Source organism: Rhinatrema bivittatum, chromosome 2 (assembly GCF_901001135.1).
Source record: "Rhinatrema bivittatum chromosome 2, aRhiBiv1.1, whole genome shotgun sequence".
NCBI classification, from domain to species: domain Eukaryota; kingdom Metazoa; phylum Chordata; class Amphibia; order Gymnophiona; family Rhinatrematidae; genus Rhinatrema; species Rhinatrema bivittatum.
In genome coordinates, this window is record NC_042616.1 from 385205915 (window position 1) to 385230823 (window position 24909).

At 45.5% G+C, this 24909-nt stretch overlaps 1 protein-coding gene across 2 annotated transcripts in view; it reads right to left on the reverse strand.

Moving 5' to 3' along the window:
• Nucleotides 1-24909, reverse strand: part of NSUN2 (NOP2/Sun RNA methyltransferase 2) — a 257469-nt gene that overhangs the window by 64822 nt on the left and 167738 nt on the right. For both annotated transcript variants that reach the window (XM_029590002.1, XM_029590001.1), the window contains exons 11-12: nt 20254-20384; nt 9140-9236 (exon numbers count right to left, since the gene is read on the reverse strand). In XM_029590002.1, coding sequence (XP_029445862.1) covers nt 9140-9236; nt 20254-20384 — 228 coding nt within the window. The remainder of the gene's footprint in view (nt 1-9139; nt 9237-20253; nt 20385-24909) is intronic.

Sequence of the window (24909 nt, forward strand, 5' to 3'; positions counted from 1 at the left end):
GCAAATTTGATCACTTCACTCATTGTACACTTTTCCAGATCATTTATATCTATATTAAAAAGCACCGGTCCAAGTATAGATATCCCTGAGGAACTCCACTGTTTACCTTTTTCCACTGAGAAAACTGACTATTTAATCCTGCTCTGTTTCCTGTCTTTTTCTTAGCGTTCAGACAGGTGGATCCAGAACCAGTATGTTATGCACCTCTACCAGCAGATGGAGACTGAGCAAAGCTGACATCATGGTTTATATACCCCTGCAGAGACATCAGCCTGCCAGTATTCTCTGTCTCCAGCAGATGGTGGATGTGAACCTCCCTACTGGTGATTGCATTGAAGTTTAATAGATGGAGACAAAATCTTTAAAATACAAGCTCATCAAGGAACTGCGTGTGTTCTGAAAAAAATTCATATTAAGAAACTGTACAGCGTTTAAGCGCTTAGTATTTGCCGACAAGCACATTAAGGAACTGTGTGTTTTGTAAAAATTCATACTTGCTCATTTCTAAAGAAAAAAAGAGAGAAAAATGTTGTGCGTGAGACCCATGTGTTACAGTTTTGGCTGCAGTGCAACCGCCTCACCACCAGGGGTCCCTCTAGTGCTGGCTCTCCTGACAGGCCCAGGCCATCTCCCCTGTCCACTCTATGTTCTGGGTTGGCCCTTATAACCCTGCCTGACAGTTCCCTCGGTGCTTCGGCATCGAGCTCACCTGGGCTCCCTGCTCTAGCCCTGCGCGGCCTTCGGGCCTTTCCTTGCCTTGCCCTGCGCGGCCTTCGGGCCTTTCCTTGCCTTGCCTTGCGCGGCCTTCGGGCCTTTCCTTGCCTTGCGCGGCCTTCTTCCTCGCTTTTCTTACCTGGCCTACGGGCCTTCTGACCTGCCTGCTCTGCTTACGGTGTGTGGCCTACGGGCCTTCCGTGTGTATGTGTGGCCTACTGGCCTTCTGACCTGCCTGCTCTGCTTTCGGTGTGTGGCCTACGGGCCTTCTGACCTGCCTGCTCTGCTTACGGTGTGTGGCCTACGGGCCTTCTGTGTGTGTGTGTGTGGCCTACGGGCCTTCTGACCTGCCTTGCCCCGACTACGGTGTGTGGCCTACGGGCCTTCCGTGTGTATGTGTGGCCTACGGGCCTTCTGACCTGCCTGCTCTGCTTTCGGTGTGTGGCCTACGGGCCTTATGTGTGTGTGTGTGTGGCCTACGGGCCTTCTGACCTGCCTTGCCTTGCTTACTGTGTGTGGCCTACGGGCCTTCTGTGTGTGTGTGGCCTACGGGCCTTCTGACCTGCCTTGCCCTGACCCAGCCTGAACCCAGACACTGCTACTTGCCGCCTGCCCTGACCCAGCCTAGACCCAGACACTGCTACTTGCCGCCTGCCCTGACCCAGCCTGGAACCAGACACTGTTTCTAGCCATTCCTGTCTCTCTCCACCTGGAGCCACCCTGCTGGGTGGTGTTCACGACTCCTGACCGGAGCCCAAGCGTAACACCATGATTATATACAATTTAAAGACGGTGACTTAATGTTCCTGTGGTAATACAGGGGACATTAGGCAAGAACTGTCTCCATTTTAGTGTGAGTAAAACAGCAAGTTGCTTCCACTAAATTATATATTAGGTCTCTACTCACTACATAAATATTATATACAACAGTTTCCATTTATATGATTGTTGTTCAATATCAAGTATTAATTGGTTTCATCATATTAAGCAGTTTGTCAACAATATAAATAACAAGGGATAATTCAGAACAGCAACAAGCAATTGTCCATATTATTAACCATCCTGTATCCTGTAATTTTAATTACTGTTATTAGCACTATTATATATTTTTCTTTTTTTTTTTCTCCTTTTAAGCACTTTATGAATTAGTTTGGCAACACATGTCCAACTGTCATTACAGTTTCCTTTATTTAAATTTATTTCTTAAAACATGTATAAAGGAAAACTGGTTCTTACCTGCTAAGTTTCGTTCCTGTAGTACCATGGATCAATCCAGACTGCTGGGTTTTGCCTCCCTTCCAGCATTGGAGACAGAGAAAAACTCGTAGAGCACCCCCTATTAGACCAGTGTGCCACCTGCATCTCCTCAGTATAAACAGTCTCAAAACAGAGAACTATTAAAAAATTCAGACTAACTTGGCAGATCAACAAGACAAACTGGTAATAATAAGCCCAACTTTGAACAACCGGAATATAGGAAAGATTAACATGTTATCTTCTTCAGATATCTTCGGCTACTAAACAGAGTACTAGAGCGGACTCTCCAGGAAAAGAACCGAACCCTCTATCTGGGAGGGCGTCTGGACTGCTCCGTAGTACTACAGGAACGAAAATTAGCAATTAAGAACCAATTTTCCTTTCCCTGCACGTACCCAGATCAGTCCAGACTGCTGGGATGTACCAAAGCTTCCCTACGCAGGGTGGGACCCTGAGAGTCCCGCTCGAATGACTCCGCTACCAAAATTGTTAACATCCGGAGCCTGGACGTCCAATCGATAATGACGAGCAAACGTATGCAACGTCTTCCAGATCGCCGCTCTGCAAATTTCTTGCGGTGAAACCAACTGACATTCAGCCCATGAAGCGGCCTGAGAACGAAGTGAGTGTGCTTTCAGTCCCTCAGGAACAGGCCTGCCTCTGCAGATGTAAGCATACACAATAGCCTCTTTCAACCAATGTGCAATAGTTGCTTTGGATGCATGTTGGCCTTTCTTTGTACCATGCCACAAGACAAACAAATGATCAGAAACCCTGAAGGAATTCGTGACCTCCAAATAACGCAGGAGAACTTGGCGGACGTCTAAGCGCCGCAACTCCCGAGCATGCGGCGCTTCCTCTTCTAAAGCAGAAAATGCCGGAAGCTCCACCAATTGGTTAACGTTAAAGGAGGACACCACCTTCGGTAAAAAGGATGGAATCGTCCTGAGGGAGACCCCAGAATCTGAGATACGCAGAAAAGGTTCCCTACAGGAAAGGGCCTGAAGCTCAGACACTCTACGAGCGGAACATATCGCCACTAGAAATACAGTCTTTAATGTGAGATCTTTTAAGGTAGCTTGCTTCAACGGCTCAAAGATGGCTTCACACAAGACCCTGAGGACCAGATTAAGGTTCCACGATGGATAAACAGAACGGACTGGGGGGTGGAGATGCTTCACACCCTGAAAGAAGCGGACAATATCTGGATGAGAATCCAGAGTCGTACCATGTACCTTACCCAGAAGACACCCCAAGGCAGCCACCTGTCTCGTAGGGAATTGAATGACAACCCTTTGGCTAAGCCTCTTTGCAAAAATGCTAGCACTTGAGTGATGGAAGCCTGACGGGGAAAACTCCCTGATCCTTACCACAGGATTCAAACACCTTCCAAACCCTAACATAAGTCAGCGAGGTAGATGTCCTTCGCGCTTGGAGAAGAGTGGTAATCACGCCCTCCTGATAACCTTTTTTTCTCAACTGCTGCCTTTCAAAAGCCAGGCCGCTAGACAAAAGTGATCCACCTGATCGAAAAATATAGGGCCCTGACGTAACAGGTTGGGAAGATGACATAACCACAGGGGACCATCCACAGTGAGATTGACAAGATCTGTGAACCACGGGCATCGGAGCCACTCCGAAGCTACTAGAATCACCTTCCCTGGATAGACCTCCATGTGGCGAAGCATCTTGCTGACCAGGGGCCACGGTGCGAAGGCGCAGATAAGAACCGTGGTCGGCCATGGCATCACCAAAGCATAGACTCCCTCTGTCCCGTGTTCCCTTCTGCGACTGAAGAACTGAGGGGCTTTGGCATTCCTTTGAGTTGCCATCTGTGAACCAGGAGATCCATGGCTTTGTCGGAGAGTTCCCACTCCCCTGGGTCAATTGTCTGCCGACTCAGATAATCTGCCTGCACATTGTCTGTGCCCACGATGTGCGATGCTGCCAGAACAGCGAGATCTTCTTCTGCCCAGACCATGAGCTGTTTCGCCTCGGCGGCCACCGGCTGACTCTTGCTACCACCCTGACGGTTGATGTAGGCCACCATCGTTGCATTGTCCGACAGTACTCTGACTGCTCGATTGCGCACCAATGGTAGAAACTGTTGTAGAGCCAAGTGAACTGCTCATTTCCAGGTGATTTATCGACTAGCTCGTCTCCTCAGAGGACCATTGGCCTTGCACAGCTCGCGACTGACAGACTGCTCCCCAACCGGAGAGGCTGGCATCCATTGTTATTATCACCCACTGGGGGACCTCAAGGTTCGCCCCACGCTGCAAGTACTCCGGAATCAGCCACCAGCCAAGACTGGATGTGACGGACTCTGTGAGCAGTAAGGGGGCCTGAAACTCCTCCAACTTCGGGTCCCAATGGGAAAGTAATGCTCTCTGTAGAGGTCGCAAATGAGCAAACGCCCATGGTACCAACTCCAGCGTGGACACCATGGAACCGAGGACCTGCAAGTAGTCCCAGGGCTTGGGGAGAGGAAGGGACAAGAGCCATCTGACTTGCTGCATTAGCTTGGAGATCCGATCCTCCTGAAGAAACACCTTTCCCACACGAGTGTTGAACCTGGCTCCCAAGAAGTCTAGTTCCTGAGACGGGAGAAGGTTGCTTTTGGCCTGATTGTCGACCCATCCCAAGGACTCCAGGAGACTCACGACTCTGTCGACCGCGGCCTCGCAGAGAAGTCTAGACTTTGCTTGAATAAGCCAATTGTCCAGATACGGGTGAACCAACACGCCCTCCTTCCGCAGGGCTGCCGCCACAACCACCATCACCTTGGTGAATGTGCGAGGCGCTGTCACTAAGCCGAACGGCAGGGCACAGAACTGAAAATACCAGCCGAGGATCTTGAACTGAAGGAACTTCTGGTGGTGTTTACGGATGGCTATGTGCAAATACGCCTCAGTCAGGTCCAAGGATGCCAAGAATTCGCCCGTACGCACCGTCGCAATGACGGAATGCAGGGTTTCCATCCGGAAGCGTGGAATCTTGAGGGCTCGGTTCACCTTCTTCTAGTCTAGGATCGGAAGGAACGACCCTTCCTTCTTTGGGACAATGAAATATATGGAGTATCATCCCATTGTCCACTCCACCCTGTGGACCTGGACAATAGCTCCCATAGAGACCAGCGGTCGAGGGTCTGTCGGATGTTGTGTGCTTTTAAGCGGGAACCGCAAGGAGAGGTTGGAAAAAGATCTTGCAGTGGTCGAGCAAATTCCAATGCATAGCCTCTTCTTATGATAAGTGAGAACCCATTGGTCAGAATTTATCTTGACCCATTCCTCGTAAAATTTGGACAGCCATCTGCCCACCCGGGGAACAGAGGAGTGGGCTGGCTGCATCTCATTGGGTGGACTTGGCTCCTGGCGTCGCGGAGCTGGCACCATCGCAGGCGGACCTGCGGCCGCGAAAGGAATGAGACCAGGACTGCGCTCTGCCCGCAGACTGTCGCTGACCGGTTCAGGAGCCCTGCTTTGCCGAAATCTCCACTGTCCCCAGAAATGAGAAAGGGTCTGCGAGAAAGGTCTTGATGGTCGAGGCTTGCCCTCTGGAAGCCTATGAACCTTGTTCTCCCCCAAAGACTTAATCAACTGTTCCAGGTCCTCCCCAAAAAGGAATTTGCCCTTGAAAGGTAAGGAACTCAGTTGAGCCTTGGAAGACATCAGTAGACCAGTTGCGTAGCCACAGGAGCCTTCTTGCCGAAACTGCCAACGCCATGGTTCTGGAAGACGTACGGAGAAGGTCACATAAGGCATCAGCTTCATATGCCACTGCCGCCTCCAAGCGCGCCACCTGCGTGGATTCCTTAGGCAAGAGGTCCTGGAACATCAGCAATTGCTGAACCCAGCGAAGGCTCGCCTGGAGCATAAAACTATTGCAAACGGCTGCACGGATCCCCAGCGCCGAGACATCAAAAATTCATTTCAGCAGAACCTCAAGCTTCCTGTCCTGCAAATCCTTAAGTGCTGCCACCCTGGCAACTGGGATCGTGTTTCTCTTCATGACAGTCGACACTGAGGCATCCACCTTGGGGGACCAAAGAACCTCCAAGAACTCCTCAGGCAAGGGGTATAACTTTTCCATTGCCCTCCCAACTCTAAGTCCCGCCTCCGGGACCTCCCATTCGCGGGTCATCAACTGCTGAAGCATGGGATGAAGAGGAAAAGTCTTGAATGGACTCCGTAATCCTGCCAGGACCGGGTCCACGGAATCCGGAGTGGTGGTGTCTTGTGGAAGATCCACACCGAGCTTCGCCAAAACCCATGGGATAAGTGGTTCTAGTTCCTCTCGATGAAATAGGCGAACCACCTTTGGATCATCGCCCTCTAACAGTGTCCTTTTCTCAATATCTTCCTCTGGATCACCTCCCAGAAGGGCCGGGAGACCTGACAGCATATCTGAAACACCCGTGGCCGCCACTGCAGGACTGGAGGCTCCATCTCCCGGGAGGGCCGAGCCCCTCAACGTTTTGACATAGAGCGACCCCTGGGACTCCTGATGACGGGGAGCTTTCCGCGGCGGACCCTCAGGTCCCCCACTGCAGGGTGACCCCCGGCTGCTGGCTGAGTAGCTAAAAATGCTTTGTGCATTAAAAGCACAAAGTCCAGGGAAAATGCTGAAGGACCTGACCCCTCCCCTCCCCAGGATCGGGCCCATCATCCGAATTATCCAGAGAGTGATCCTGGGAGACCTCTGGGCTGCCAGGAACCGGTGACAGCGCCGGTGGGCGCTCTCCTCCCCCCCAATGCCCTTTTCAGAGACGGCTGCCGTTCCCGCACTCAGTGGGAACGGCTCGGCCCCAGCTATCTGATCGGCTGTTCGTTTGCCTGTTCCCCGGGGCTTTGGCAGCTTCGGCGGGGAAGGTCCGAGGGATCTTCCCCGCCTGGAAGACAGTGCACGCAGAGCCCAGAGCAAGAGAGCTGCAAGGCAGACTCCCCACAGGCCACACATGGCGTCAGCCGCGGCATCGTTAAACGGGGGGGGGGGGGAGGGGGGCGAGGGAAACACGCGGCGAGGCAGAAAGTCTACCCGCAGAACAGACACTGCATCCCGAATGCTCCTTCCACCCCGGGACCGTCCGAATAACAGACCTGCCAGCTGGTCCTCTTTCCAGCGCCAGCTTGTCACTTGCTTTGTTTTTTTTTTTTAGCTGATCGCTTTCGAAGAAGAAAGACAGGCTGCCCTTTTTTTTATTCAGACTGTAGGACAGAGGGGGGAGGGACCGGACTACCAATATCCCCACCGATGCTTGCTGACTGGGAGCCCCGCGGGATAACCAACCCCAGCTCCTCACACCCTGCAACCAGGAGGGATGGTCCCACTAGGACCTGCCAAACCCCCTGGGAGGATTTTCCTGTTTTTATTTTTTGGTTTGTCCTGAGATCTGCTAGTCTGCCCTTGTTTGAATTGGCTCTCTTTTTTTTTTCTTTTTGTCAACACCTCCGAACAAAGGTGAAGACCGCAGGTTTTGCACCACCTCCATCTGCTGGAGACAGAGAAATACTGAGGAGATGCAGGTGGCACACCGGTCTAATAGTGGGTGCTCTACAAGTTTTTCTCTGTCTCCATCTGTTGCAAGGGAGGCAAAACCCATCAGTCTGGCTGATCCGGGTACGCACAGGGAAACCATGTTACCCACTGATTTGAGAAAAGCACCAGGGTACCTACACCTTCCTTCCCACACTAGTACTTTTCCCATATCATGATGGGGGCAAAGAAGGAACAGCAGGTAAAAATGCAGCTCTCTTACACTTGCTACTTGCTGGAGGGAGGGTGAGAAGGAGGGAGGATCATGCTGTGATTGAACCCTGTAGCCAGTTGCAGGGTGCTGGGCTATCTTGGGCGGCTGGGCACTGCACAGTTACCCTGATTTCACCTGCCCCCAAGGAAAGCCTTGTATGTGGGTACAAGCACTTCTCTTTCTAGAAAAAAATCTCAAGTGCAGATGAAAGCACTAACACTGGCCCACCCTGCCAATCCAGCTACTGCTAAGCTCTAACAATCTCAATGGCCCTTCACTTAGCAACGTTTGCTGTCTCACCATTCACAAACAAATGATAGCCACTGAAGGGTAGCACGCTGCCCCTGAAACGACAATATTTTCATCAAATAGAAAGCCTCATAAACAGCTAAAAGGCTAAAAAATGCACAGCATAGCTAACCCAGGTGGCATCAAGTTACAAGAAAATAAACTAAAATGATCTTTCAGGCAATTTCAAATGCTCGCATGGTTTTAAGGAATCAGACTTTTCTTTGTAAAACGCGATAACCATTTGAGTCAAAATAGATCTTTCATACCCTTCAGGGCTTTTACTGTAAATTTTCCTAAATAAAGCTAAGTATAAAGGCTGGTGCCTGCCAGGGCAAAACTGTATATCTTGAGGTCAAAGTAGGGCGCCACTCAAGGATGCAGATAAACTTCAACTGGAAGTTGAGAATATGGCCAAACAGCCTCATGGTCTACCTTTGCCTGCTATTCATCAGACACTTGCTCAGATATTGTGTACTTTTCAGGGCGTGATAAAAATCAGGGAAGGAGTCATGGTTATTGCTCAAGGATGACACTTAGCTCAAGAAGGAATCCTGGTGCATGGCCCATGGCCAAAGGATTGTCACTGCAATGACCAGACTCTGTGCACTGAGGGAGGAGGAGGTGTTATAAAATAGGAGGAAAATCCCAAGGCAGTTGCACATGAAAACTCACGGTGCTAAAATCCCAGCCTTGGTTCTTATTGAGCTGAGGCCTAAAGGAACAGGAGAAAAACTTCTGGGACAAAAACCCCCACAAACACACACATACAATTTGTCCTCTTGACCGGAGAGAATGCAGATCATTTCAGTAATGATATTTACGTCCCAGAGGGTTACATGGTTTCAAGGCAGCATAAGTAACCAAGTGTTTTTTTTTTTTTAATTTGAAATAAGCAGTGGTTCTGTAGAAGTTTTATGTTCTTGCAAAGTTTCTGCAAGCAGCAGCTTCACGATTAGAGGTGCTCACAGGTCAGTTAGTGCCATACTGTTCACGTTCCCTAGGACCCAGTTTTTCCTCCAAGTACAGAACCATCACCAAAGTACTAAGGCAGAATAATTTCTCAGTCACTGGAGGTTGTAGCACTGTGATGTACGGCAGGCAACAGGTTTCCTGTGGAAGGAGTATTACCTTTGGTTGGCGTCTGTTCCACGGCATTGGGGCCTTCTTCACTAGCACAGCCACAAAGAAGCCGCCGGTGTTCTGGTGATGTGGCAGTATTCTGAGACTGGACAAGGAAATGATGCAGGCATTAGAAGGCTGAACACACTCACTTTGAGGGCAACTTTCTAACCAGGCACGGACGTGTAAAGCTTGCAGGCACTTTTTACCCAGACTTTATGCCAGTTTTCAAAGAAAAAAAATTTCCCATTTGAAAAATAAATGAGAAAAAGTATGTACACAGATTTGCATCTATTTGTGCAGGAACTCGTTTGTTTCAAAGAGAACTTCTGGGGGAATTCTGCACAATCGTGGCAAGGCAGAATGTGCAAGAATCACCTCCCATGAAGAATCTCTTGACATCCTCCTGTGAAATTTGGGCAAACTGCATGGCAGGAAAGACAAAGCAGTACAAAAGGAGCTGCTGGAATCCTCGACATATACCCTCTTGCACATCCCCATCACCTCCAAGATGATCCACCCCCCTCATCTTCTGCCGGTATTACCACCAGACAGCTTTAGTCTTCTCATACCGCACAGATCTCAGAGAATCTGAGCTGTTCAGTACCCAGGCTGCCACAATGTTCTCAAAGTCTTGCAAGAACAGCAGGGGAGTTTGGGCACAAAGCAGTTCAAACTCAGAGTTGCACAGTGTGGAACGACAACAGCTGCTCCGAAAGAGTACTTGAAGCAGAAGAAAGTGAGGTGGGGGAAGACTGACCAACTCGGGAGGAAGAACTGGGAACAGTAGGTGAAAACTGGTGGAGGCGGTTGGGGGTAGAAAATAGTTGTAACATGGATAGAAAGAGAGACTGGGGGGAGGGGAAAGGTTATTGAGGGGAAGAAGCATGTGGCAGAGATGAGTTGGGGTGGGGAGGGACAGTGTAAGAGGGAGTGGCGAGAATATGTGATGGGGTCTATGTATGTGGGAAAGGATCTAGGGGCATGGCCTACTTCCTTATGATTAGGACTTCTGGTTTTCACAGATTTGAGTTTGGCAATCTGTAGAACTCAAGCACCAACTTCTTTCAACTGCAGGTGTTTGTAGCAACGGACCCTGCTGTGTAGCCGCAAAGACTGACAACTGCAAGTCTGTACAGCCTGAAGCTCTGAGCTACCCTCAGACTCCTTAAGTAAAATCCCTGAAAATCAGAAGCCCCTAGTTATGTTGCACTATTACAGTACTGGAGGAATTCTACATCAAACCTTAAAAATTGTGCATCCTTGAGTAAAAACTTTTTTCTATATTTTAAATTACAAAAGCGATTACATATAATTTTAAAATATTGTGCAGAGAATTTTTATTCCCTGTACGTACCAGGTTATGAATTTTTAATTTTTTTGGCACTGAATTACCCCAGAAGTAAAAAAGCAGAATGTTTTGTAATTCAGCAGGCAAGAATAAAATCAGGTTGTAAAAATATCTGGAACACTTACACAAAGCTGTTATTTAACATTTGGAAATAATATTGACAGAATTTGCTAATTTTAAAGAAACACCCATGGTAGCAGAGACTGATCAACTAATATAAGATGAAACTGAGTCTTACCTGATAATTTTCTTTCCTTGAGTTCAGCCAGATCTGTTCAAACGCATGGGTTATTGCTCCCCAGCCAGCAGATGGAGACAGAACTAAAGACTCACTGACATCACACCCCTTACAGAGTCCCATGTTGCACTCAGCCTACCAAATTTTTTCAATGAAAAAGCATAATTCCCTAATGCCTTCGAACCCAAAAGCTTCCGGGAAACCACCAAACCACAACAACCTAACTTGAACACATCTGTACTGTATTCACCTCCACAGAACACAGTATGGCTCTCCAAAAAAAAGTATCCAAACTGTTCATCTTGAGCAATCCTCTAAATATATGGCAACTTAGGTAAGTCGGATAGTTGTAGAGGCCAGACATATGGAAGGGTATTAGGATTTCCCACAAGACTGCTTATATGGGAAACTACAAACAAATATGGCATTTGGCATATATAAATGCTTGTTCAGTAAGAAATAAGTAGAAACTGTCAATCTCCTGGCACAGTGTGATTTAGAGATTTTGTTTATAACAGAGTCATGGCTTAAGGACTCAGATGCTGTTATAATAAATGTGATTTGTCCAAAGAGCTATGCTTTTGAGGGGGTAGGGCATGCAAAGAAAAGTAGTGGGGGCTACAATTATATTTAAGAAATGTTATAGAGTAGAAAAGCTAGTAATGAAATAAAATACCAGTTGTGAAGTTTTAGTTGTGGAGGAACATAGCTGGATCTTTTGTTTAGTGTATGTGCCTCCTGCACAGAAGGTATCTGTGGTTGATGATGCAATTGAGCTGCTGACCCACTTATGTATGAATTATCAAAAGTTAGTGATTTTAGGTGATTTTAATATGCATTTTGAAGATGTAAATACACGGAGGGCTATTTATTTTATTTTAGCTACAATGAAAGTTTTAAGATTAACACAGCTAGTACAATAGGCCACTCATCACAGTGGACATTCAGTTTATCGGATCTAGTTTTATTGCCAGAGGGATTAGCTCCCTATGATACGACTCAAGATATCAAAAACAGTTTTATACCATGGTCAGGATCATCATCTACTGCATTTTAGGCTGAACCATGGATGTTTCATGCAGCATGTTAGTGTGGAAGAGAAAATGTACCAACCACAGTTAAATGCAGAGTTGTTTGTTCGGAAGAGGGAGTTGGGGCTCATCTCTGGATAAGGTAGTTGAATGGTGGAAAATTTATGATGAAATTGCTCCCTAGAAGATGCTTAAAAGGCGCGTGCATAAACAAATTTTAACATAAAATTTGCACGTTTTTGAGCGTGCAAGGCTTTTAAAATTTGTTTTTTTGAGAGCACATTTTTCCAGTTTTGGCTATTTTACATTGGCTTCCTGTGATCAGTTGCATTCACTTTAAAGTGTTATGTCTAGTCTTTAAAGCCCTTCATAACCTTGCTCCACAATATATTGTTTCTGCTTTTCAGAAGTATCACCCTATAAGAGCGTTGTGCTCTGCTTCGCAAAATCTCTTGGAGATACCATCTCATAAATCCATTAAATTTGCATTGTCCCAAAATAGAATGTTTTCTATTGCCACCCCTAGTCTGTAGAATAACTTGCCTGATGAAATTAGAGATCAGTCAGACTTACTTTGTTTTAAGAAATTGCTGAACATACACATGTTCTCTATGGCATATAGTAGATAGCACCTTCTCCTTGTTGTGAACTTTGTTGCTAATGTTGTGCTTGTATGAATTTTGGTTGTATTTATTTGTTTTATATTGCTGATATCATTTTGCTTTGTTGTGTTTTAACTGTGTATGTGCCGATGTAATCCGCTGAGAATTGTAGATCAGCGGAATATAAATTTATTAACTAAATAAATATATAAATCAGCATTTTATAAACTTCCTATGGTGCAAATTTGCACAATTATTTAGCCCCCATGGATTTTCACATATTGGTCCAGATGTTAGTCCTGCATATCATAGAGTATTATAATGCACTGTATGTGAGTTTGCCAAAGTATCTGTTGAATGGTGCACAACACAGCAGTGAGGATGATTTTCAAGCTAAAATGGAGTATGCAAGTGAAACTGTATATGAAAGAGCTGCACTGGCTGCCAGTAATACAAAATTCCCAGTTCAAATTGATATGTCTAGTACATAGAAATGATTTTCTTCATATATAGCCATATCGGATAAAGTGATGGAATATGTGCCTACCTGCTCATTGCGATCACAATGTCAAAAATTACTTAGTGTATCATCGAATAAAGATTATAAAGTGCAGCGATTAAAACGCTTTTTCCATTGTGGGGCTAGCTTAATGGAATAATATTCCAATGGAACTGAGATTGGAAAAGAATTTTAAAATATTTTGTAAGAAACTAAAAGTATATCTGTTTGTTCAGGCTTAAGGGGCTTGATATTTGTGGCAGATTGTTTTGGCAGGTTGTTTGACCAAGGTGTTAAGGGGTGCAAGAATAGATATGTTTTTGTATTTTAAAAAAAGTGTGATATTTATGTATTGAAATATAATTTTATGCGTGTACTGTAATGTGACCCGCATTGAACAGATTGAGGATTTGTGGGATACAAGAATTGTTTAAAGAAAGAAAGAAAGAAACTCAGAAGAATGAGGATATTAGCAGGGACTGTCCTGGACTGGTCTGACTAGACTCAAGGAATGGAAATTATAAGGTAAGACCAAATTTTACCTCTCTCATCATCCAGCTGGACCAGTCCAAACACATGGGACATACTCATACTACCCTTCAATCCAGTGGAAAACTGCTAATCCTGTTTCCAGGATGGCTGAGCCAAATGATGCCTCTTCTCTGGCTCAGTAGTAGTATAATATGACTCAATGATAGCCAAAAATAAGAAACAATCAAAATAATAGAGATTTGGCTATGGGAAGGAACTTAATGTATGATGGAGTCTTGCAACCGTCATATATTGCCACAGTGAGCTCTGTGGCTTATATTATCAAGCCCGTGAGACACTGGGCTTGTCTAATCATAGGTTGCTGGAAGACAAACGGGTGCTGACACCGTGTGAATAAACTACTGTGTAAGCACTTATCTTGTTCCACAAGTGACGGGGTAGTATGTGTAGTCCTGAAGTGATGCTCCAAGTGATGCTCCAACATTGCGGTGTTTCGGAGAATTTGACTCCTTCCTCAGGGACCCTCCAGGTAATAATATACTGACAGTTCTATGTGGAAACAAAAAAAGTTCTTAAATATGCCTGTGTGGCTAAAGCAACAAAAATGCAATACCGGGCTGATGGATAAAGACTTACAGAGCCAGTTGATTATGGTCATTCTGAGAAGCTACAAGACCGCTTGTGAAATATCGCTAAAAACAAAAGATGAACAGTGAATGTCCAACCTTCTATTTATTCTTCCAAAAAAATGTCGGCATGATAGCGAATTGCCTTGTTAGTGTGAGTACTTATGTGCACAAAGTAGGTACAGCCTCACAGCGATTTGTGCCGCTTGATGACAGGAGAGGTGCGGGCGAAAACGCCGGATTTAAAGGCGAATCCTCCGACTGAAACTGAGCCGGCAGGAAATGACGTGTATCTGGGGATTGCTTGCACTAATTGAAATACCATATATGGGCAATGATGTCACAAGGGCGGCCATTTTGAAGAACGATTGAAAATCAGCCATAACCCTTTTCAATCGTTGTTCTTCAAAATGGCCGCTATCGTGACATCATTGCCCATATAAGGTATTTCAATTAGTGCAAGCTATCCCTAGACACTCACTTAGTAAGATTACCCCTTTGGAATCCCCTTAGTGTCTGTCAAAATGGCTGACATTGTGATGTCACTGCCCTTTTAAGGCAACATAATCAGCCATAATCCTTCCCATTCGCCGTTTTTCAAAATGGCCACCCTTGTGACATCATTGCCCATATATGGTATTTCAATTAGTGCAAGCAATCCCCAGATACACGTCATTTCCTGCCGGCTCAGTTTCAGTCGGAGGATTCGCCTTTAAATCCGGCGTTTTCGCCCACACCTCTCCTGTCATCAAGTGGCACAAATCGCTGTGAGGCTGCACCTACTTTGTGCACGTAAGTACTCACACTAACAAGGCAATTCGCTATCATGCCGACATTTTTTTGGAAGAATAAATAGAAGGTTGGACATTCACTGTTCATCTTTTGTTTTTAGCGATATTTCACAAGCGGTCTTGTAGCTTCTCAGAATGACCATAATCAACTGGCTCTGTAAGTCTTTATCCATCAGCCCGGTATTGCATTTTTGTTGCTTTAGCCACACAGGCATATTTAAGAACTTTTTTTGTTTCCACATAGAACTGTCAGTATATTATTACCTGGAGGGTCCCTGAGGAAGGAGTCAAATTCTCCGAAACACCGCAATGTTGGAGCATCACTTGGAGCATCACTTCAGGACTACACATACTACCCCGTCACTTGTGGAACAAGATAAGTGCTTACACAGTAGTTTATTCACACAGTGTCAGCACCCGTTTGTCTTCCAGCAACCTATGATTAGACAAGCCCAGTGTCTCACGGGCTTGATAATATAAGCCACAGAGCTCACTGTGGCAATATATGACGGTTGCAAGACTCCATCATACATTAAGTTCCTTCCCATAGCCAAATCTCTATTATTTTGATCTTCTCTGGCTCAGACATCCAAATGATAATCTTTCACAAAGAATGCAAAGAAGACTTCTCAGATCTGCAAATCTCAGACAGAGATACCAAACGAAGCTCTGCCCACAACGTCACCTGCATCCTGGTTGAATGTGCTCTCAAACTCCAAGGCAGGGGAAGACCCCTGTCCAGACAGGCAGCCCCCCCAATTATCCTTATTCCAACTGGCTACTGACACCCTCGAAACTGCCTCTGCTTTTCTAGGACCACTAAATAAAATAAAGAAATGATCAGACTTTCTGAACATGTTTGTCATCTTCAAATAATGAAGCAAAATCCTTCTGATATTTAGTCAATGAAACTGCTTAAACTCTTGCTTACACAGCTCCTTCTGAAAGGATGGTAAACAGACTATTTGATTGAGGTGATAGGCTGTAACCACTTTCGGAAGAAAGGAAGGCAACCTACAGATATATGGCCTTTGCAGGATCTCTGCATCGCAATGGTAGAATTTAGGAACTATGTCTTGAAGAACAAATTGCAATTAAGAACATGGCCTTAAGGGTAATGTGTTTTAGCGAAGCCTTTTTCAAAGACTCAAGTTCATCACTGTTAAGGAATTTGAGTACAAAGTTCAGATCCCAAGCCAGACCAATTTCCCAGACCGGAGGGCGAACATGTTTGACAGCTTTAAGGAATTAACAAATGTCCGAATGATCTACTTTGGAAACAATTTCTAAAACAAGCTATTGCTGCCACCTGCACCTTCAAATGACTGAAGGCCAGGTCTTTACTCAAACCATACTTGTAGAAAATCCAGTACCAAAGGAATTGAGGGTCTCTTGGGCAACAAACCTCTGTCCAAATACCAATCCTCAAATATCCTCCAGATTCTCACATATGCCAAGGAAGTAAAGGGTTTCCTGGTTTGCAGAAGCATACTCACCACCGCCTGGGAACAACCCTTCTTAATTAAATGCGCCCTCTCAAGGGCCCTGCCATAAAGCAAAATCAAGATGGGTCCTCGTGAACCACTGGACCCTGTACCAACAAACCTTAGGACTGTGGAAATTTCACTGCTCAATCATGCGCACTAGATCCGCATTCCAGGGGCACCTTCGCTAATCCAATCCTCTGCACTGTTCTGCCTATCAAAAAAGTAGCCTCTCCGGCCATTGCCATATCAGAACATCCATCCCCAATGAACCAAACTCCCTCCTCTGACTGAAATAGCTGGTCACCTGGGCATTCCTGCAGAAAGCCTTTAGTTACATCAATGGCTCTCCCCATATGTCTACTATTAATAAAAATACTTCCTTTGTGAGACCACTCCCCTGGGTCGAAGGCATTTTGACTTAGAAAATCTGCCTGCACATTTTCTACTCCCACTAGATGAGAAGTCAATAGTGCCTTCAGATGCATTTCTGCCAACTGCATCAACTAAGACACTTCCTATGCCAACTGCATGCTCCCGATTCCTCCTTGATTCACCTAGGACACCACTGTTGCATTGTCAGATAAGACCCTTACCGCTTGCCCCTCCAGAAGTAAGGCAAAATGCAAGCGTGCCAACTTGAATGCCCTGGTCTCCAAATGACTGATCGACTATCTGGCCTTCTGTATTGCCCAGGTTCCCTAGGCCTGATCCTGACAATGCGCTCCCCAACCAAGAAAAAGACTGACATCTGTAAGCAACATGATCTACATCAGAGATTCTAAGTCCACTCTGAGTTCCAGATTTTCAGACACTAGCTACGCCTGCCTTCTTCCAGCCATACCAACTCTTTTTATAAAGTTGAGACTGAGCAGACTATCTGGTCAGCAAGAACCTCTGCAAGAGTCTTATGTGAGCCTTCACCCACAGTACTAGCTTCAAAGTCACCACCACTGAACCCAGCACCTGTAGATATCTCCAGGCTGTTAGGGCCTACGATCTCAACAAAAGCCACACTTGCTCCTGGAATCGCCAAATCATTTCATTCATCAGATGAACTAGACTTTTCTTCATATCGAATAGTGCACCCAGTTATTACGGAGTCTGCAGCAGGGCCGGTCTGCTTTTCTGAAAATTTACCATTTATCCCAATTCCTGAAGTAACTGAACCACTCTGGCAGTCTGTTGTGCCTTCTTGCTCCGACTTACCCATATCAGCCAACTGTCCAAATAAGGGTGAACCAGGATACCTTCCTGTCAAAGGGCTGCTGCCATTATAACCATCACGTTGATAAAGGTTCTTGGAACTGTAGCCAGAGTAAAGGGAAGAGCCTGAAACTGAAAATATTCACTGCAAATCGAAGATGCTTCTAATGCTCTCTTCTTATTGGGATATGAAGATAGGCCTTGGACAAATCCAAGGATGTCAGGATTTCCCCTTGCCTTACTGCTACTATCATCAACTTTAAAGTTTCCATCTTAAAATGAGTGATCTTTAGAGCCCTGTTCACGAGCTCAAGATCCAGAATGAGTTGAAAAGCACCCTCCCTTCTTTGGAACCACAAAATACAGTATGTTCCGAGACCTCTCTGTCAAACTGAAACAGGGGCAACCATCCTCAAGGGCCATAGTTAACAGAGGGAACTTCATACTGTTTCCTTGTTCTGAGCAGACAGACAAGAAAAAATCATAAACAGGTCTGAAATATAACATGAAAATTCTAGAGCATAACCGGCCCTGACCACCTGATCAGTTGTAATTTGGACCCACCTTCAGTAGTAGGATGACAAGAACTCTCCTATCTCCTGTACTGGCCCCCATGTTTTTATTGAACACTCCTTGCACCAGCTCCTGCAACAATGCTGGAGTCTTTTGGACCTCTTTTATTGGTTTGAAAGAACTGAAATTTGTTATAAGGCCTGGGACTCTGCTTGCCCAAAGATTTTCCCTCTCTTCTTCTCCTGATGTCCTGTTAGTGGCTTTTAGCAGCTGCAGGGTACAATGCCCACTTAGGCCTATCCTCAGCTAACTTAGGAGCCTTCAACTCCCCCAAGGCCTTCACAAATTTCTCCAAATCATCTCCAAAAAGACGGACTCCTTTAAAAGGGAACTTTGGTAATTGAGTCTTAGATACAGCATCCACCGACCAGTTGCACAGCCACAACAGATGTTTGGCTGCTACCATGGAGAATATATTCCTGTCTGTAGTCCAAACAAAATTAGAAGCATCAGCTAAAAACACTGTACCAGACTCCATCTGAATCACTGCCTCCAGAATAATACCTACACTTTGCAGGGAACTCTCTTGTATACACCGCACCAACTAAAGTCTGGCCCTAGCTACAATCCCACCGCAAACTGCAGCTTGGAGAGCCATACCAGTAGCATCAAAAACACATTTAAGAACTGCCTCAATCCTGCTATCTTGAGCAGATCTTTCTCCAGGGATAGCAGTCCTTCTGGTAAACACTTAGACTAGAGTATCCACTTAGGGAACCTTCAGTTTTTCCTTTTCTTGCTCTCTCAGGGGATAAAGTCTCAACATGCCCTTCCTCATTTAGAACTGGCTTCCAGGAAATCCCACTTCATGGAAATCAGCTTTCAAATCAATTTAGGTAGGGGGCTTCCACAGCCCCACCATTATTGGGTCCTCTGCAGATTCCACTTCCTTTCCTTTTTCCTTGGCAATATTCAAAATCCCTAAGGACTGAGAAATTAACGAAGAAAGTTTCTGTTTATGAAAAAGGTGTACCAGATGGGAGTCGCTCTCCTTCCTGGAGGCATGCTCCCTCTTTTCCAGCTCACTGTCACTCGCACTAAGCTTAGATTTTCCTAGATCTCCAATGGATATGGAAATATCCTCCATATCCTCCTGAAATTCCTTCCTAGCTTTCTTCTTCCTAGATTCATGAGGTAAAGTCCCCTGAGAGATCTGTAGGGAGGAAGAGGAAGAAGAGGTTCCCAGGGCTGCGGTCTGCTGCAGGCAAAAAACTGGGTGCAAGCATTTTAAAAATTCTGCTTATAAAGAAGACCAGGCAGATACAGGTATTACTTCCTGCAATGCTGAAACAGAGCCTGCAGCTCTGCCAAATCCAGCCCCTGCATTCCCAGAGGGTGCTGAAATTTGCTCCATCACCATGGGAGGAGGAGGACCCCGATCTGAGCTTCCCCATCCCACGGATCCAAGATGGTTGTGGACCCGCCGAGGCAGCAATCCTGCCAATGGGAGCTGGCCAGTCCGACAACTCCACAGTTGCAGCTTTTCCCAAAGGCACTACCACATCCAGGCACCCATCTTCCTCCCTCTCTTCCAGGTTCTCTGTCACTGCCTGCTGGCAGGGAGGCATAACCCACTTGTCTGGACTGTTATGGCAGGATAATAAAGAAATATATGTTTATGTGGTTTAAAAAAAAATGAAATGAGGATTACCTGTGCTACTAAACTACAGACATAGTATAATAAAAAATTTGTGGAAGATAAATAAATAGTAAAAAAAAAAAAATGTCAATGAAAGTGATAAAAAGACCAGCAGTAAAAAAAAAAAAAAGCTTGGAACAGAACTCAAAGAAATGAAAAAATTCAAAGATGTAATAAATGGAGATTCACATTAGATATATTGGCACAATATGATTCTGAAAAAGGTACCCAAGAGGTCTCAAAGGTTCCTTATTGTAACATCTTTTCTGTTGGCCCAATAAATGGTATCCCCACCATTTTCCTATAACAAAAAAATCCCGCTTCAAGTAGAAACACATCATCTCAAAGAGATATGATTAATTTGAGAATTTTATAAGGTCACTTGGGTCATTATATGTTCAACTTCCTCAACATTTTCTGTTCTAAGAGTTTTTATTAATTATGATGTTGGTCAGTTTCATCAATGGTTATTTTGGTATTCCTAGCAAGCTAGCACCTGATGCTGATATAACATGTCCATGGCACAGTAAGTCTCATACTGGGCCATCTCAACTTAATCAATAAAAATCCAATATTCTCCAGAATACTTACCAGCGCTGCAGGTTCATTGCTTTTAGCTTTTCCTCATCTTTGGGTGGAAACATCGTGGGCCGGATTTGCGTGTGCCTGCTCTGAGGAACATCCGGCCATCCTCCAAACCACTGCCCATCCTTTGTCATTATCTGCAAAACAAAAGTAGGCATGAAATGCAATCATCTTACTCTTATCTACATTATATGCTAACACTGCAGAAACCTGTAGTATGCCAGGTTATGCATAAGCCAAATGCCTGCATTTCTGCAGGGGTAGCATTTGTAGTCAATGTGCTATTAGAATTAAATGGCCTTTTCTTACACAAAATCAAATAAAGATGTACAGAAAATTTACAGAATAGCATCTGAGTTGAATTTGCATTGTTGGTCAACTATGCTGAACATATATCTGGTATCTAAACAAAGTGCAGGAAAGCGACCTGACTCCTTGCTTCCAGAAATCCCACCCAGGCAAATGAAACCAAATTTTAATTTTCTACAGACAGCAGCCTACCCAATAAGGATTAGTATGAACTCACTCTACACATAAGAACATTAGAAATATTACGTTGGATCAAACCAAAAGTTCCATCAAGCCCACCATCCTGCCTCTGACAGTGGCCAATCTAGGTCACAAGTACATGGCAGGCTCCCAAAGAATAGATTCAATCCTTCTTGCTTCATAGCAGGGATAAGCAGTGGCTTTCCTAAACCTACAAGACTAATAATGGTTTATGAACTTTTCTTCCAAGCTCTTTTTAAATCCAGCAACGCTAAATGCTTTCACCACATCCTTAGAAACAAACTCCATAGTTTAATTGCACACTGAGTGAAAAAATACTTTTACTGTTTTGTTTTAAATGCACTACCAATTAGCGTCATGGAGTGACCTCTAGTCCTAATACTATCTGAAATGATAGCCATTCCTTTTTTACCCATTAAACCCCACTTAGGTTTATAAAAATCTTTATCATATTTCCTCTCATCTGTCTCTTCTCCAGGGTGAAGAACCCTAATCTGTTTAGCCTGACATCATAGGGGAATGGTTCCATTATTTTTGTCATTTTGGTCAACCTTCTCTGAATCTTTTCTAGCTCCGCTATATCTTTTTTGAGATGGGGCAACCAGAAATGTACACAATACTTGAATTGCAATTGCACCATGGATCGATAGAGAGGCATGACAACATCCTGTATTTTATTTTCCATTCCTTTCCTAATAATACCTAACATTCAGATCGATACTGTAACGTGCGGTTGAAGATTTCCCTTCTGTAACCCGCTGTGAGCGCACAATTCGGACGCGTAAGGCGATCCTGCGATACAGTCTCCAGTTTCACGCGTCCTTAGCGCTTCTTAAAACAGACGTATAACCCTTTCCGCACCCAGCATGTATATGATATGTAAATGAACGAATTAGCTGTTTAATGAATGAATTAGCTATTCCCCTCCGATACTGTGACGCGCGCTCAGATTATCTCCTTTGTAACCCGCTATTTTGCCGCGTCCTTAACCTGTTAGTTTACCGCCTACCCTCTACTTGGTGTTAGTGTGGTGTTCGAAAATTAAAACAGGAATAAAGTGTAAAAAATGGGGGTAAAACCAAAGGGAGTAAAGTGTAAAAAACCATGGACGACCTCCATATTAACATTGCAGCGTAAGTTGTTTATATATATGTATAAATACCTGTCACTTTCCTGTCACTTTCCGAATTGCCTGGCTGCCGGAGGCCGCTTTCGCCGTCGGCTCCCTCTGCCTGGATGAATGCACGCCCACCCGCCTGCTCCGGCCGCGGCCTGGATCGAACACGCGCCCGCCGGCTCCCACCGCCGCCTGGATCGAACGCACGCCCACCCGCCCACCGGCTCCCACCGCCGCCTGGATGAACGGGCGCCCACCCGCCCGCCGCCGCCTGGATCCAATGCGCGCCCGCCGGCTCCCATCGCCGCCGCCGCCTGGATGAACGGGCGCCCATCCGCCCACCAGCTCCCGCCGCCGTCTCGATGACCACACGCCTGGGGGATTCGGAAAGTGATAGGAAAGTGACAGGTATTTATACATATATATAAACAACGTACGCTGCAATGTTAATATGGAGGTCGTCCATGGTTTTTTACACTTTACTCCCTTTGGGGCGGATTTTCAGAGCCCTGCTCGCGTAAATCCGCCCAAAACCGGGCGGATTTAGGCGAGCAGGGCCCTGCGCGCCGGGAAGCCTATTTTACATAGGCCTCCCGGCGCGCGCAGAGCTCCGGGACTCGCGTTAAGTCCCGGGGTTCTCCGAGGGGGGCGTGTCGGGGGCGGGCCCGGTCGTCGCGGCGTTTCGGGGGCGTGTCGGCAGCGTTTTGGGGGCGGGTACGGGGCGTGGCTACGGCCCGGGGCGTTTCGGGGGCGTGGCCGCACCCTCCGTACCCACCCCAGGTCGCGGCCCGGCGCGCAAGAGGCCCGCTGGCGCGCGGGGATTTACGCCTCCCTCTGGGAGGCGTAAATCCCCCGACAAAGGTAAGGGGGGGGTTTAGACAGGGCCGGGCGGGTGGGTTAGGTAGGGGAAGGGAGGGGAAGGTGAGGGGAGGGCAAAGGAAAGTTTCCTCCGAGGCCGCTCCGATTTCGGAGCGGCCTTGGAGGGAATGGGGGTAGGCTGCGCGGCTCGGCGCACGCCGGCTATACAAAATCCATAGCCTTGCGCGCGCCGATCCAGGTTTTTAGCAGATACGCGCGGCTCCGCGCGTATCTACTAAAATCCAGCGTACTTTTGTTTGCGCCTGGAGCGCAAACAAAAGTAGGCTATTCGCGCGCCTTTTAAAATCCGCCCCTTTGGTTTTACCCCCATTTTTTACACTTTACTCCCTTTGGTTTTACCCCCAGGAAAAGAAACCATTTTATTTCCTCAGTCATGCTGGTTCTAGAGATGAGAACAGTAACAACTTGGGTTTAGCTATTGCTGTAGCCTAAATAATACAACTATAAGAACTGCCATACTGGGTCAGACCAAGGGTCCATCAAGCCCAGCATCCTGTTTCCAACAGTGGCCAATCCAGGTCACAAGTACCTGCCAAGTACCCAAACATTAGTAAATCTCAAGCTACTATTGTTTATTAATTAATAGCAGTTTAGGATTTTTCCTCTAGGAACTTATCCAAAGTTTTTTAAACTTAGTTACTCTAACTGCTGTAACCTCGTCCTTTGGAAATGAATTCCAGAGCTTAATTATGCATTGAGTGAAAAAATGTATCGATATGTTTTAAATGAGCTACTTACTAACTTCATGGAGTGCCCCCTAGTCCTATTATCTGAGAGTGTAAATGACTGATTTACATTAACTTTTTCAAGTCCTATCATGATTTTGTAGACCTCTATCATATCCCCCTCTCAGTCATCTCTTCTCCAAACTTCCTTAGCTTTCCATGCCCCTTATTTTGGTGGTCCTTCTCTGCACTTTCTCCAGTGAAACTATACATTTTCTGAGATGCAGCGACCAGAACTGCAGACAGTATGCAAGATGCAGTCTCACCGTGGACGAGAGAGAGACATTATGGCATCCATCATTTTATTTGCCATTCCTCTACAGCCAATTTCTTTTCAAATTCTCTCTTAGTCTGTCTTATCAATGTCTTACATTTAACTTGCCAATGGTTATGCGTAATCCTATTTTCTTCTGATGGATCCTTCTTCCAATTTTTAAATAAAGATCTTTTGGCTAAAATAGCTTCTTTCACCTCACTTTTTAGCCATGCTGGACTGTGCTTCTAGGATGGTATTTTTTTTAACAATGTCCAAACCTGTGGCAGACTTTTTACCTTTGTAGCTGCACTTTTCAAAATTTTTTTTTTTTTTTTACTATTTTTCTCATTTTATCACAGTTTCCTTTTGAAAGTTTAGCACTACTGTTGTGCATATACTTACTGTCCCCCTTCCAGTCATGAATTCAAATTTAATTTTATTATGATCACTATTGCCAAGAGGCCCTACCACCATTACCTCTCACCAAATCCTGTGCTCCACTGAGAATTAGATCTAAAATTGTTCCCTCTCTCATTAGTTGCTGAACCAATTGCCCCATAAAACTGTCATTTATTCCATCCAGGAACTTTATCTCTCTAGCACGTCCTGATGTTTCACTTACCCAGTCAATACTGGGTTAATTGAAATCTCCCATTATTACTGCACTACCAATTTGGTTAGCTTCCCTAATTTCTCTTAGCATTTCACTATCCATCTCACCATCTTGGCCAGGTGGATGGTAGTACACTCCAATCACTATACTCTTCCTTAACATGCAAGGGATTTCTACCCATAAAGATTTGATTGTGTATTTAGTCTCCAGCAGGATCTTTATCCTGTTGGACTTTATGCCATCCTGGTCATAAAGCACCCCCCCCCCCCTCCCAAGATGCTCCTCTCTGTCATTGCGATATAAATTTGTACCCTGTTATAACACCTATCCCATTGGTTATCCTTTTTCCACCATGTCTCTGAGATGCCAATTAAGTCTATGTCATCATTCACTGCTAACCACAAAAACCAGCAGTCAGTCACCCAGTTGCACTTTAACCCGTTGTATACGTGCACCAGTGAAATTATTATTTTATTTTTTTTTTTATATTTTTTGTATTTTTTAAATTACAAATTTGTAGGACCTCCAAGTCCACAGAGTGTATAGATCACACACTGTTTCT